This window comes from Nuphar pumila, chromosome 12 (assembly GCF_984573655.1).
Source record: "Nuphar pumila chromosome 12, dmNupPumi1.hap1.1, whole genome shotgun sequence".
NCBI classification, from domain to species: domain Eukaryota; kingdom Viridiplantae; phylum Streptophyta; class Magnoliopsida; order Nymphaeales; family Nymphaeaceae; genus Nuphar; species Nuphar pumila.
The window spans coordinates 79,537,972-79,552,719 of record NC_143260.1 but is presented as its reverse complement, the minus strand read 5'-3'; the positions used below and the strand labels follow the sequence as shown (position 1 = coordinate 79,552,719).

The 14,748-nt window shown below is 37.4% G+C and overlaps 1 protein-coding gene across 1 annotated transcript in view; it reads right to left on the bottom strand.

The window, feature by feature from the left end:
- The window catches only part of LOC149821051 (6-phosphofructo-2-kinase/fructose-2,6-bisphosphatase-like), a 227,871-nt gene that overhangs the window by 166,063 nt on the left and 47,060 nt on the right, over positions 1-14,748 (bottom strand). The window contains exons 7-8 of the mRNA XM_089982049.1: positions 10,036-10,134; positions 9,904-9,933 (exon numbers count right to left, since the gene is read on the bottom strand). Of these exons, the coding sequence (XP_089838175.1) occupies positions 9,904-9,933; positions 10,036-10,134 (129 nt within the window). The remainder of the gene's footprint in view (positions 1-9,903; positions 9,934-10,035; positions 10,135-14,748) is intronic.

Sequence of the window (14,748 nt, the reverse complement as noted above, 5' to 3'; positions counted from 1 at the left end):
AAACTCTGCAGTTCTAATTTTAATACAAAAAATGGACATATCTTTCCAATCCCATTTCAAACACAGGTAGCAGAAGTTAAAAAGAAGATTATCCTATTTGGTTAGACATAGTCTCCACACAATTAGAATCAACTACATACAAAAGAAATAAACCTGGTCAAAGGTACTAGTCCAGTAGCCATAGAGGCTGACCCAGATCCACGTGGATCCAACCTGGCCAGCAGCTTTGTTACCCACTTATGAAAAATCCTGGTTCTGTTGTGGCATCTGTGTAGCTTTTAACCACAATACTTGATCTTGTACAACTTCCAGCCTCACCTAGGGGGCTGGAAGCAGACTCTTAACCGAGAGGTGAAAAGCAGAAAAGCTCATCCTCAGGTAAGTGTGCCTATAAACTCTGTTGCAACTTGGACATTTTGATAGCAGATGGTAAGATTTTCTCTCAAAAAAACAGATAGTAGATGGTAAGATTTATCAGCAAAGTCTAGACAGAGGTTAATCTAGAATTTTTTAGCAGATTTCAGGGGCATTTTTGACATTTTCATAAGTGGTGACAGATCAATGGCATGGAATGTAATATTTGCTTGTATTCTGTAGATTTTTCTTTTGTATCATGTTGTGGTATGCCTTGCAATTTCTTCTTAATCTACATTTATATTTTTCCCTTTTAGTGCTTCAATGTAAATAGATTGGATTGGAGTTGATCCCTCTCCATTAAACATTAGGGATCACATCCGGTTTGTCCTCTTTTCTCCATCAGAATTGATTCTAGGGCTGGATTTACAAAAAAGACCAACCAAGAAAAAAGGCAAGTCCCAGGAGATGAATACACAAATTAGTGATCCACTGTCTGTTGTGAAGCATTTTCTGTCTGGATGGTAACATCTGTTAGAACATTAGACAGGTTTCCTATTGTCACAGGCTAAAAGCGCCGTGATGTTCCCCGGTGTACCCCAACACTGGAACGGTCTTTCAAGTGCACAGTGGAAATCGAGCTAATCGTCAAGTGCGTAGGAGTAGTTGTACAAGTACGCACGCACAGTCACATAAAGAGAGCGGGGAGGCAAGAGAATAGAAGAAGGCAAGTAAGCGGAGATTTCTATTAGTAAAGTTAACGAGTACAGAGGGACCCCGAATTCACCTTGTACCCGGGGGTTCTTAGGCCAAAGGCCATTACATACACTGAAAGAAAGCAAAAGAGGTATTTATCAGTGTTGTACATATGGTACTATATCATATGATACGGTAGGATACGTATCATTACTTCTTGGAAATATGATACGATACACACTCATATCGTGATACGAGTGTGTATTGTACTTATATCAGGTGTATCATACAATACACCCCTATATCGTACGATACAAGGCATATCATACGATACATTTGTGGCGCACTTAAATATGACGCGAAACTTACTTGGTTTTAAAGGCCTCTTGAGGGCCGACTGCTTTTGTCTATAGGCTGTTAGAAGGGAACCCACGCACCCTAAGAGCCGTGAGATCGATTTGGAGGGCCGATTCGTGCGCAAGAGAGAGGGATTTTGAGATTTTCTGGGGGAAGATGACATTTTCACCATTTTTCCACTCAAGGAAGTCAGTTAAGGTAAAAAATTCTTATTATTTGCTTCTTATTTCGTTTTTTAGGGGAAGATGGCATCTCAGGATCTGGCATGGTAATGGGACACTTAAGTAATGAGTGAAAACCGATTAAAAATCAAGTGCAACTATTGCCAAAATTCTTTTTTCTAGTGGTATCTCTCAGTTGAAGCGTCACGTCAAGGAAATTGTCGAATGGCATAAAATGGCAATGCCAGCAATTACTTGATGATCTGAGAGAAAAAAGACAAGAAAGAGAAATGAATGATGCAGAAATGAGTATGTGCAGCCCTAGGAGGATGTGTTACGAAAATGAGTTCCCTACTTATGATCCTACAAGTCCTAACCTATGTCACAGGGACTCTTCAACTAGGTGCCACAACGCGTCGCACCCACACCCGATGCGGTCAACCTGACCCTAGGTGCAGTCAACGCACCCAAGGTTATTTATGTCCAACTTTTGGACTTTATATATATATAATTTTTTATATTTTTGTCACACCCCCGCACCCAAGTTTTTTTAAAGTGCCTCACCCATGCATCCGCACCCACACCCGCACCCATGTGACATAGGTCCTAACATAGGATTAGAAGTAGGAAGTTTTGCAGCAAAAGGGAAAGTTGTGGTTGGTGCCAGTAGTAGTGTCATTGCGGGCACAAAAACAAGAGGGAGTTCTTCGAGAAGAGGTAGAGCTAGAGGCTCTATTCGGAGTTTTTTCCCTTCTAGGATTGCTCCTGGGGCACAACTCGACATCAAAAAACAAAAGTAAAAAGCTTGGCGGTTGGGAACACGCTCCCCCGCCTAAGTTGGTGTCGACCTCGGTTACAATCATGATTGGTACTCCTCCACAAGTTTATGATAATTTCACATGTTGGTTGCTTTCTCCCATGTAGCTTCACTATCTGATAGACCTTTCCATTGTACCAGGTATTTTTTCACTTCATCAAGGTAGTTATTGGAGTGATTAAAGATGACTTGTGGTTCTTTGCCTGGAATGATGATTGTTGAAAGTGTGCACTGCGGGATAGGAGCACGCTGAGATGTGCTCTGTTGTGGATCTCCTTCATCTTTATGGAACGGTTTCATGTTGGATACATGAAAGACTGGGTGCACTTGAAAATATGTTGGCAAATCCAACTTGTACGCCAAGTTCTCAACGCGCTTTGTGATGGTGAATTGGCCATCATATTTGTAAATGAGGTCTTTGTGGTGACCCCAAAAGATAGCAATGTGCTCGGAGAAGAGCTTCACCAACACATAATCTTGAATGATAAACTTTGCAGGTCAACGCTTCTTGTCCGCCCATTTCTTCATGCATTTTGTCGCCTTGTTCAGATAGACCTTCACCAACTCCGTTTGGTCCTGCCAGTTTCTGACAAACTGGTATGCATATGGCGTTTTTTCACATCCTCATGCAGCGAGAGAGTGTGGAGTTTGTGGTTGTGGTTGTAATGAAATGGATTGAATCCAATAGACATGCAAGAACACACTTTCAATCAAGTAGAATACTTGATTGAATCATCAAACCACCCACACAAGGGTCTAACAAATTTGTTATTGCAGTCACTCAAAAATGAGTTGTAAATACAAGGCCGCAAAGGGCCTATTTATAATACAAATGGACCACTAGAGAGCAGCCCCAATATGGTTGTTGGGCTGCTCCCAATGGTCATAAATATGAATGTTGGGAGCAAACTCCAACAGCTATATTGGAGCTGCCCCAAAAACACAAAAACAAAAAAACAAAAAATTACAAAATAAAATAAAAGTAAAAGATAAAAATAAAAGTAAAAGATTGTCAGCCTATTCTTATTACAATAAAAGACCAAAATACCCAACAAGGGTATTTCGATTTACAGCAAATGTATATACTATGTATATTTATATATATATATATATTTTATATATTTATATATATTTATATATATATTAACAGCCCCCCTCAAACTCATGGTAGAACAACCGAGAGTTTGCCAAGTAGAAAGTGAAATCTGGGAGACAGAAGTGCTTTGGTGAAGAAGTCTCCTAGTTGATACTCAAACGGAACGTAGGGCAATGCGATGGTCTTCCTCAGAAATTCTTCACGAACGTAGTGACAATCCATTCCAATATGTTTTGTCCTCTCATGAAATGTATGATTGCTTGCAATGTATACAGCGCTCTTGTTGTCGCAGCATAACCATGAAAGTTCTGCAATATGAACTCCCAAGTCTTCGAGAAGTTGTTTCAACCATACCAACTGAGACGTAGTTGTTGTCATGGCACGATACTCAACTTCAGTAAAGGAGAGAGACACATTTTGTTGTTTTTTGCATCGCCATGAAATTAAGAAATCACCAACAAACACACATAAACCAATGGTTGAGCGTCTATCATTTACATTCCGTCCCCAGTTAGAATCATAATATGCAATGACTTCTAATGAGGAGGAGGATGATAAAAACAAGTCATGATTAATGTATTTATTAATATATCGAAAAATTCTCATTACAGCACTCATACATACTGTAGTGGGAGCATTGACTAATAGAATGAATAGCATGAGATATATCAAGATGAATAATATAAAGATAAGACAAAGCCTCAATCATTTGTCTATAGGGAGTTGGATCTTACAAAGGTTCTCCATCATCTTTCTTCATTTTGGCATTTATGACCTCCGAAGTATCAACCAGTTTTTCATCCGAGAGTCTTGATAGTTCAATGATCTCTGCTGCGTACTTAATCTGTCACAAAAAATAACCATGAGGTGAGTAGGCTACTTCTATTTCAAGAGAATATCATAAAAAACCAAGATCTGTCATATCAAAGTTAGCTTTAAGCGCATCTTTGATATGATCAACTCCCTGCCTATCACCTCCTGTGATTATCATATCATCTACGTAAAGCAATAAAATCACGATCCCTGTATTGGAAGACTTAACAAACAACGCAATGTCAGTAAAACAATATTTAAAATTAAGTTGTTTCATCACATTACTGAACCTATCGTATCAAGCTTTAGGAGCTTGTTTTAAGCCATACAAGGCTTTGGGCAACCGAAAAGTTTTTTCATGTGCTAATTTCAAGCCTGACGGAGGATCCATGTGAACTTTCTCGTCCAAATTACCATTCAAGAAAGCATTTTTTACATCCATTTGAAAGATAGGCCATTTTTTAATTGATGCTATGAAAATGAGAGTTCTCACAGTAGTCATTCGAGCAGCTAGAGCAAATGTTTTGTCGTAGTCTATTCCATATTCTTGACTATATCCATCGGCTACTAACGTAGCTTTGTATCTTTATAATGTTTCATCCCATTTAGTTTTTAGCTTGTAGACTCATATACATCCTATGGTCTTTCTTCCTTTAGGCAGTGTTTGGATTTCTCAGGTTTTTTCTTTCTCCAAGGCTTTTAATTTATCATTCATCGCTTTAATCTATTCTTGATGATTTTTAGCCTCACGATAAGATTTCGGTTCTGAATATGAGTGTATGGCTATGAGGCATGATTTATACCTTGGTTCAAAGGAATCATAAGATACAAATCTATTGGGAGCTTTTGAAATTCTTATGGATTATATAAGACTAGATGAATCTATATCTTGGTTTTGGGAATACCTTTTTAAAGCACATGGTGGATGATCTTCGGTACGTCGAGCATAGGTTTGTATATCATTGTGAGATGAGTCTATATCATTAAGACCACCGTTCACACTATCACTTGCATTGTGCATGTCTTCATTTCTACTCTCATGTTTGTCATGAATATTTTCCCACCTTTCATGTTCATTGACAAGGTCAAAAAGAAACGAAAAATCATAATTTTGGATTTTTTCTTTGCAAAAAACCAATTTCATTTTCAAGAAAAGTGACTTTTCGAGAAACATACAATTTGTCTCTTTCAATGTCATAACATCTATATTCCCTTTGGCTTTCACCGTAGCCTAAAAAAACACAAGGAATTGCTTTTAGAGAAAGTTTGTCATTCTTATTGGTAAGGATAAAGCAATTACATCCAAAGACCCTTAACTTTTTATAATCGGGAGATATTTTAAAAGGTTTTTCAATAGGAGAAATGTTTTTAATGCTTTTGGAAGGCATTCTATTTATCAAATAGACTGTCGTAAGGGCGGCTTCAGCCCAAAAAGCTTTTGAAACATTTATATACACAAGAAGTGTTCTAGTGGTTTCAATAATGTGTCTATGTTTCCTCTCGGCTAGTCCAGTTTGTTGAATAGTATATGGACACGATTTTTGGTGAATAATCTCATTTAGGTCAAAATAACTCTTTAATTCTTTTGACACAAAGTCTCCCCCATCATCGGTTCTAAATATTTGAATATTAGTTTTAAATCGATTCTTAATATAACAGTGAAATTTTTTAAAACACTCAAACACTTTCGATTTTTGTTTTAGAAAAAATATCCAAGAATGTCTACTATCGTCATCTACAAACACAACATAATAGGATACCCCTCCTTTGAATACGACTAGAGTCGGTCCCCATACATCCGAATGAATTAACTCAAATGGGTTCTTAGTTATAAAATGTCTTGGTCTAAAGGGCAAAGGCTTCATTTTGCCAAGAATGTAATCTTCAAACAAAAAATCTCTTTCTTTATAATTTGAAAGAAATGGAAGCAAGTGTAATTTGGTTAGGCTAGGATGTCCTAGTCGTTTGTGCCAAATTTCTATATCTTTCTTTTCCACACAATTACAAAACGGTTGTTTTGGTAACTCAAGATTGTCCACGACATAGAGATCTTCTCTTCTATGACCTCGCCCAATCGAATTCCCGGACTGGAGATCCTGTATTAGACAATCATTAGATGAAAATAATGCTTTGCAATCATGGTCCGTAATTTGAGAAACTGATAAAAGATTTAAATTTAATTTTGGTACTACTCTAATATTTGGTATGTGAAAGATTGGATGCTTTTGAAAAATCCCAAAACTTTTGATTTTCAAAGATGTTTCATCGACAGTTGAAACATAAAAGTCATTTGGGTTAAAGTTACATTCGGACAATATGGACTCATTTGGTGTCTCATATGAAAGGAAGCACCGCAGTCAAGGATCCAAGAGGTCTTACCATGGTCACCACTTGTAGATATGGCCCCTCCCGAAAAAGACGGAGCTTGAGCTTTAAGTATAGGTTGTAGCGCCTCTATTAGTTGAGCCAATGAGAGCGAGTCAATACACTTGGAGTCGTCTATCTCACTCCTTTCAACCGAAGCAATTTTTTCTTTATGATCATCCTTCTTTCTATTGGAACAAAAAGGCTTGATATGTCCCGATTCGTAACAATGATAACAAATTATCTTTTCACCTTTTTTGTATTCATGATCACCCCTCTTTTGATTCCTCTCATAGTTGTTGGGGTTCCTTCCATTCTAATTTTAACAAAATGAGGAGGTTTGTAGCTTCTAGTATGATTTCCAGGCTTTGACATGGCAAGCACGGACTTTTCGTCTTTTAAAACGGAAGGCTTCTTTAATCTTTTCTCTTCCATAGTCAATTCTTCAAGAGTTTTTACTAATGGAAGGAATACCTCCTCTACGAAGGAGAGTCGACTTGGTTCCCTCAAATTCGGGTCTAAACCCGCTAATAAATTGGTAGAAATGCTTCATTTTAATTTAGTTTTCACAGAGCTCTACGTCTTGTGGGCAATGTCACTTTGGCTCAAGAAGAGCCAACTCATCCCAAAGAAGAGAGAGTGCATTGTAATATTCTCTAATGCTCATCTCTCCTTGAGTCATGGTTCTCACTTTGTTTTGAACATTGCATATGTGTGCAATATCTTTTAAGACTATACATGTCTTTAAGATATTTTTACGCATCACTAGCGAAATCAAATTTCGCCAAGTTAGAACATTTGTGGATGTCCATAATATTGATAAGTCATCCAATTATTTTGGAATGGCCCATCCTCCACTCTTTCCATTTCTTTTCATAGTGGGAAACAACTTTACCCATTTCCTCTCCTCGAAGTGCAACCTTCTTCCTATTCTCAATTTTCGTAAGAATGAGCTTAGGCTCTTTTTAGGTACCGTCCACCAAACTCCATAGTCCTTTTTTCCCATATTTTGTGTTCTATTATGGATGCCAACGTCACATAGTTAGTATCATTTAAGCGTACGAGAATGGAGACTATTACTTTCCTCTCATTCTCCATTTCTTTACAATTCGAAGATAAAGGGTAGAGAAAGAGAGAGTGGAGAAAAAGAGAAAGATAAAGAAAAAAGTAATACAAAACTTTCTTGAGAGGTGGCACGCTTCCCGATGCAACAATCTGCGATTTTTTGTATTCGCTAAGATCACGATCCTCCTCTTGATATTGTCACAAACTTTCTTCTAAAAATTGCTTTTGGACCACCAAAGCTCTGATACCATGTAATAAAATGGATTGAATGCAATAAACATGCAAGAACACACTTTTAGAATACTTGATTGAATCATCAAACCACCCACACAAGGGTCTAACAAATTTGTTATTCCATAGAGTCACTCAAAAATAAGTTGTAAATACAAGGCCACAAAGGGCCTATTTATAATACAAATAGACCACTAGGGAGCAAAAGTTGGTGGGTCCTACCAATTGAGCTCAGTAGCAGCCTACCCCTGAAATCCATGCATAAAGTGGAACAAGCGGTTTGCGTCACCCATGTCCTCGATGTCCAACATTACCGAGGTGAATGCCTTGACATAATCATGAATCGACCCTATCTGCTTCAGTGTCAACATCTAGTTGTGGATCATTCTATCCTCATTCTTGGAAAAAAAGTAGTCACATAGTTCTCTTAAGATCCTCCCACAAATCTACCACAACAAGTCCACGTCCAATATCGCCTCGACGACATCTCCACCAAAGCATAGCGTCATCCGCACAGTACATCGTTGCGGTGCGCAAGGTATCTGCACCTTCCACAATACCTCCAACCTCAAGGTACTGATCCATAAAGTAAATAAAGTTCTCAAGATCTCTTGAGTTCAAAGCGCCCTTATACTTTGCATGCTCGGGCAACTTTGATACGCGGCCTATCCACATGTATCGCTGCTCCACCAACCAGAGCAGTCCTCAACTGTCCCTCCAACTGGTCATTCTTTTGTCGAACATTCATTTTTGCATCCATGTTGCTGAACATTTCTAAAAGATCATCGAAATTGGTGACAAGACTCTCCATAGAGTCTTCAAATTTGGTGGCAAGACTCCACAGAGTCCTCCACTCCTTGTATTGCAATTTTAATCTCTTAATCAAGCATCCCAAAGGCAGTATTAGTATCGTTAACCAACTTCTCCACGTTGGTCAAGTATTTGTCAGCTCGAAGACATTGCGCACAAGAGCTCACACAGTCATCAGCCATGAACTCGTCTTTGGGAGGAACCTAACTACCCGAAAGAATATGCTTCTTCAAAGAAATTGTCAATCCCAACGTCGGCAAGGCTCTGATACCAACTTGTCACTAGAAGAAGGCAAGTAAGCAGAGACTTCTATTACCAAAGTTAATGAGTACAAAGGGACCAAGAATTCATCTTGTGCTCGGGGTTTCTTAGGCCAAAGGCCATTACATGCACTTAAAAAAAAGCAAAAGAGGTATTTAGATAAAGCAACAAAAGTAAAAAGCTTGGTTGTCCGGAACACCAATAATGGCCTTATAAAGAAAAAAGTCATGCTTTAGGAGATAATTCCAAGCATGCAAATCCATGAACCAAATGTTCTATACGAAGCAGAGCTTTTTATGTCCTACAAGAAACCAAGCTTCAGCTGCTGGCCTGCTTCGCAAAGTACATGGCTTTCACTTCCATCTAGTGAGAGAACTTTAATTTTTTTGTGCAGGTACTTAAAAATCCCTTATTGTACTTGGCTTTCACTTCCACCTAGTCTGAAACTCTTAATTTTTTTTATCAGGTACTTAGAAATCTTTTGTTGTTTACACCGTGAGTTCAAAGAGAAAATTAGTGAATAAGGTCATGTATATATCAAATGTTTAATCTTTCCATGTGGTGCTCAAACTTTACATTTCTCACAGAGGTACTTTGTCCTGTGGATCCTATTGTTAACAAGAATTACTATTGATCATCCAAAAAAACAAGAATGAATATTTGTTCATCTTCTGACTGATAACCAAAAAAACTGTATGAAAGAGAATAAAAACAGAATATGCAATTTTCATCAATTAAACATGTATCATGGATATAGAAAAAACGAGGCTTGCACATGAATAGATTAGGAAATGGAACCATTCACATGATGAAAATCTTAATGAGTGAATGCAATACAAAAGCATAAATAATTTATGATAGTGAAGCAAAATGCTTACTTGAATTGCTCCATGCTTGAGACGACGATACTATTAACCAAAGTTACCAAACCAAACACAAAAGCAATAATTAGCAACAACCATGTAATGCTTTGAGAATGCATAGGAACAAAATGGTCAACAAAAGATCACCTTGCCAACATTGAAATGCTTGGTTTCATGACCTAACCATCGAAGGTACCTAGTGAGCTTCGCTGCTGTAAAGGTCTTTCCTCGTGCTGGCAGGCCAACCTATACCCATGAGAAAAATTGTAACACCATTTATCTTGAACTAAAGGAAACGAAATCCTAGAGAAGGCAAACATGAAACATGTTTCAATATCTATTGAAATTCCAATAACTGGTAACAGCAATAATGTTCAACAGAAGACTTATGAATTGCTTTAAGATCAGTAAAAAATGTAAGCATATCATTGGTGATTGCGTCAACTAGCTAAGCTAATCAGACAGCCCTGAATATGAAAAGACTTCACTAGCAGGACAAGTAAAGGGTGTATCTGTGTATATGACAGCAAAAAAACAAAGATAGTGAAATACTCTACATGCATCTAACAAGTAAGCCAAAGAAAAGAGGAAACTTAATTCTTGGGCATAGAGCTATTAGACGTATACTTTAACAGATTGTAGGTAAGGGGTCAGGGTAGATAAATAGCTCAAGACCTGCTTGAATTACGAGGAGTTATGAATTCAATGCCAGAGAGTACACGAAATGAAATTATTCATTAGCAAATTGCTTTTTAACATCTAGAGGAAAACCATAGGGTGCAGTGTCAGTTTTTTCTGCAAAAAATTCCTAGAGAAACCATATTTTTCCACACTGCAAACCTAGATTCTATTTTAGAATTTGAAAAAGGTACTGATCCATTTTATTTTGCACAGATGCCTGGCATTTTTCTTATTGTTTGTTCAACTGGGACAGTGCCTATATGGAAACTGTTTCACGTGGATGCAACTACAGATCTGCAATAGGATGTGCTGATGGCTGGTTAGATATGGGATCCATGTGTGTGTCTGTAATACACTACTTTGTCACAACAAATAGAGAAATGCATGAAAACTCTGAAGAAATATAAAAACATAACTTATAGTATGCAGTAGAATATCTATAAGAACATATACATAAGTTTGAAAATTTAATTATCAGAATTCGAGAATGCCAGCATCAACATGGGGGTATGTGTAATGAAAAACTAAAGTGTGCACAAGTAAATGCCTCTAAGGGATACAAGAGTACAAAGTGTGCACAAATACAAAGCCACACAAGGCTAATACAAAAGCCACTAACGGGAAAATACAAAGAGCCACAAGAGCACTCACAAAAGAGAATCAAAGAGAGCTCACAAGTAAAAAATAATAGTGTTTATAATCATAAAAATGCTTAAGCTAAGCATACACAAAGAGGGGCAAAGGCCCCTTAATATAGGCATTACATGAGGGCCATGAAAGGCTCTTAAAGTCGTCGGGGAGCCGCCAGCGGCTCTAATGTTATTTGACCAAAAAGCTCCAAGTCCAAAAAATAAAGAAATAAAGAAAAAATAAAATAAAATAAAGGACAAAACAGCCCCCAATGGGAGTACCTATTATACATATGTAAAAAGACCAAAATTCCCCTAAAGGGAAAGACCTATTACATTTGTAAACTCCCATATATATATATATATATATATATATATATATACACACACACACACAAACATAAACAATATATTTTAACCAGAGTTACCGGAAGCACCTAGGCAAAAGGGGAAGCGCGCTTTGGAAGCGCGAAACGTCGCACTTCCGAAGCGTGAGGGGAAGCGTCCCCCTTTTTTGGGAAGCATGCTTCCCTTTTATGGGAAGCGCTTCCCCCACTCTTCCGGTTCGCTTCCTAGGTCGCTTCCGAGACGGTTCGGAATTTTCTTCTAAGTGGTCCCACCCTTCCCCGCTTTCTAAATTTTTTAAAGTGCCTCGCTTCCCGCTCCCGCTTCCTCGACTGGTAACTCTGATTTTAACGCTCCCCCTCAAAATTACGGTGTGATCATCGAAAGTTTGATAAGGAAAAACATGAAGTGAGGTGAAGCAAAAGCTTTAGAGAAGAAATCTGCAAGTTGATATTCTGAAGTCATGTACGGCAACTCAATTGTCCCTCTCAGATATTCTTCTCGTACATAATGACAATACATCTCTATGTACTTTGTTTGCTCATGGAAGGTGTGGTTGCCTGCAATGTAGATGGTGCTTTTGTTGTCGCAACACATCTTCGAAGGTTTAGAGATGACGACACCCAATGTCTTTGAGAAAGACTTAACCACACAAGCTCCATAGTTGTTATAGTCATGGCACGGTACTCAACTTTGGTTGAAGATAACGAGACTTTTTGTTGCTTCTTGCACCTCCAAGATATTAAAGAATCCCCTAAAAACACAATAACCAGTTGTTGAGATTCTATAATTAGGGTTGCCTCCCTAATCTGCATTAGTATAAGCCATTAATTTTAAAGAATAAGAAGATAAGAAAAATCATTTAGTTATAGAATTTTGATATATTTGATGATCCTCAAGACTGCAATCATATGGATTGTGGTTGGAGCATGTTAAAATTAGCTTGCTGAGTGGACTGCATGAGCTATATTTGGTCTTATAATGGACAAGTAGGTGAGAGATCCGATCAGTTGTCTATATAGTGTTGGATCTTCAAGTAGTGTTCCATCTTCTAGCCTCAGTTTTGCATTGACAACTTCTAGAGTATCCATTTTTTTGTCATCGAAATTCCTGATTTAACAATATTATTAACAATATAGTACTTGTATTCTTGACAAAAAGAAAAATGTCAATATAACAAGATCAATAACTCAAATTTATCATAAATTTATACTAAATCTATCATATCAAGCCTTAAGGGCTTATTTAAGCTCATACAATGCTTTTTTGAGTCCAAGAGTTTTACCTTTTTCGACATCAAACCCCGATAGAGGATCCATATACACTTCTACATTAAGTTCACTGTTAAAGAATACTCGACATCCAATTAATAAATAAGTCATCATTGTACGAAGACTACATGTATTAAGGTTCTAACAATAGTCATTCTTGCTACGGGTGCAAAGGTCTCTTCATAATTTATTTCATACTCATGTGAATATCCCTTACCAACTAACCTAGCTTTATATATTTCTAAGGCTCCATCACTCTTAGTTTTTACTTTAAACACCTATCTGCATCATATGAGCTTCTTTCCAGAAGGTAGACTAACTTCCCAAGTATTGGCTTTACGAAGGACATATAGTTCTATGTTCATAGATTTAATTGAATGGTAATGGTTTTTGTCTTCATTGTAATGTGATGGCTCATGATAAGAGTGGAGTGCTATCAAACAAGCACTATAATTTGGGTAAAAAGACTCATAGGATACAAACCTATTTGGAGGTAAGAAAGTTTGGTTAGATCTTCTAAGATTTGGTTCCTCTTGTGAAAGTATCTCCAATAAGATACTAATATCAAGACCTTAATATTCTTGATAATAAACCCACCACGAATGCACAATAAGAACACTTTAGAACACTTGTGCACAAAGGCACAACTCACAAATAACTCACAAATGCACAAAGGCATAAAAACAATGGAATCGATTTATTGAGAACTTGGGCTTTGACTCAAAGCCATGAGAAATACAAGGGGGTGAAACCCCTATTTATAACAACACAAGAGGAGCCTTGGAAGAGCTCCACTCATAGACGTTGGAGCCCCTCCAACGGTCACAAATGTGACCGTTGGAGAGGGCCCAACGTCTATGTTAGTGGGCCCTCCAAGGTACCTTTTGGTACTTTACAAAAAAGAAAATAAAAAATAAAAGAAAAGAAAACTAAAACAAATTACAATCACATTCATAAGGTGAATGTGCGTAAAATAGAGGAAAAGACTAATCTACCCCTACGACTAAACAAAACAGAAATATATATTTTATATATATAATAAGTAGATACATATACATATATATTAATATATGTATATGTATTACCTTATATATATAAAATATATATATTACATTGAATGATTAGGTATATAATTTAACACCCCCCCTCAAACTTAGGGCAGGATGACCGAGAGTTTGCTAAGAAGAAAGTTGAAACGCGGAGCATACAAGGCTTTAGTGAAGAAGTCCGCCAATTGATATTCGGACGTGACATATGGAAGGTCAATGATTCCTTTGAGGTACGCCTCCCGAACGTAGTGACAATCCATCTCTATGTGTTTGGTCCGCTCATGAAAAGTGTGATTTTTAGCAATATAAATCGCACTTTTGTTGTCACAGCAAAGCTTGGTAGGCCCTTCAATAGTGATCCCCATGTCTTCCAACAACTGATGAATCCAAACAATTTTCATGGTAGTAGTCGCCATGGCACGATATGTTAAAATATGTGTATTATCGTCATTTGTAATCTCGTATATATTTATATTCATATATATATAGATACATATACATATATATATATGTATATATATATCTATATATATATGAATATAAATATATATTCTTTATTCACCCAAAAGGGTATTTCTGTAAATTCTTGTTTTGCGCATATTCCACTTTGGAATATTGCTTGTAATTTACCATTTTTATTTTTTATTTTTCTTATTTTTCCCTTTTTTATTTTCGGCTTTAGTGCCACATGGGGAGGCTCCCCAAAGAGTCTCTGGGGGCTCCCAACGACTCTCTTGGGAGCCCCCTTTGTGGCTCCTTTTCTTGCTTATAAATAGGGGCTCTCCCCTTTGTATTTTCTCACTTCTTGAGGGAGCTTATGCTCCATTGTAATGGGGTTTTTACCCCTTCTCCATTATTCTTCAATGATATGCAACTTATGACTTT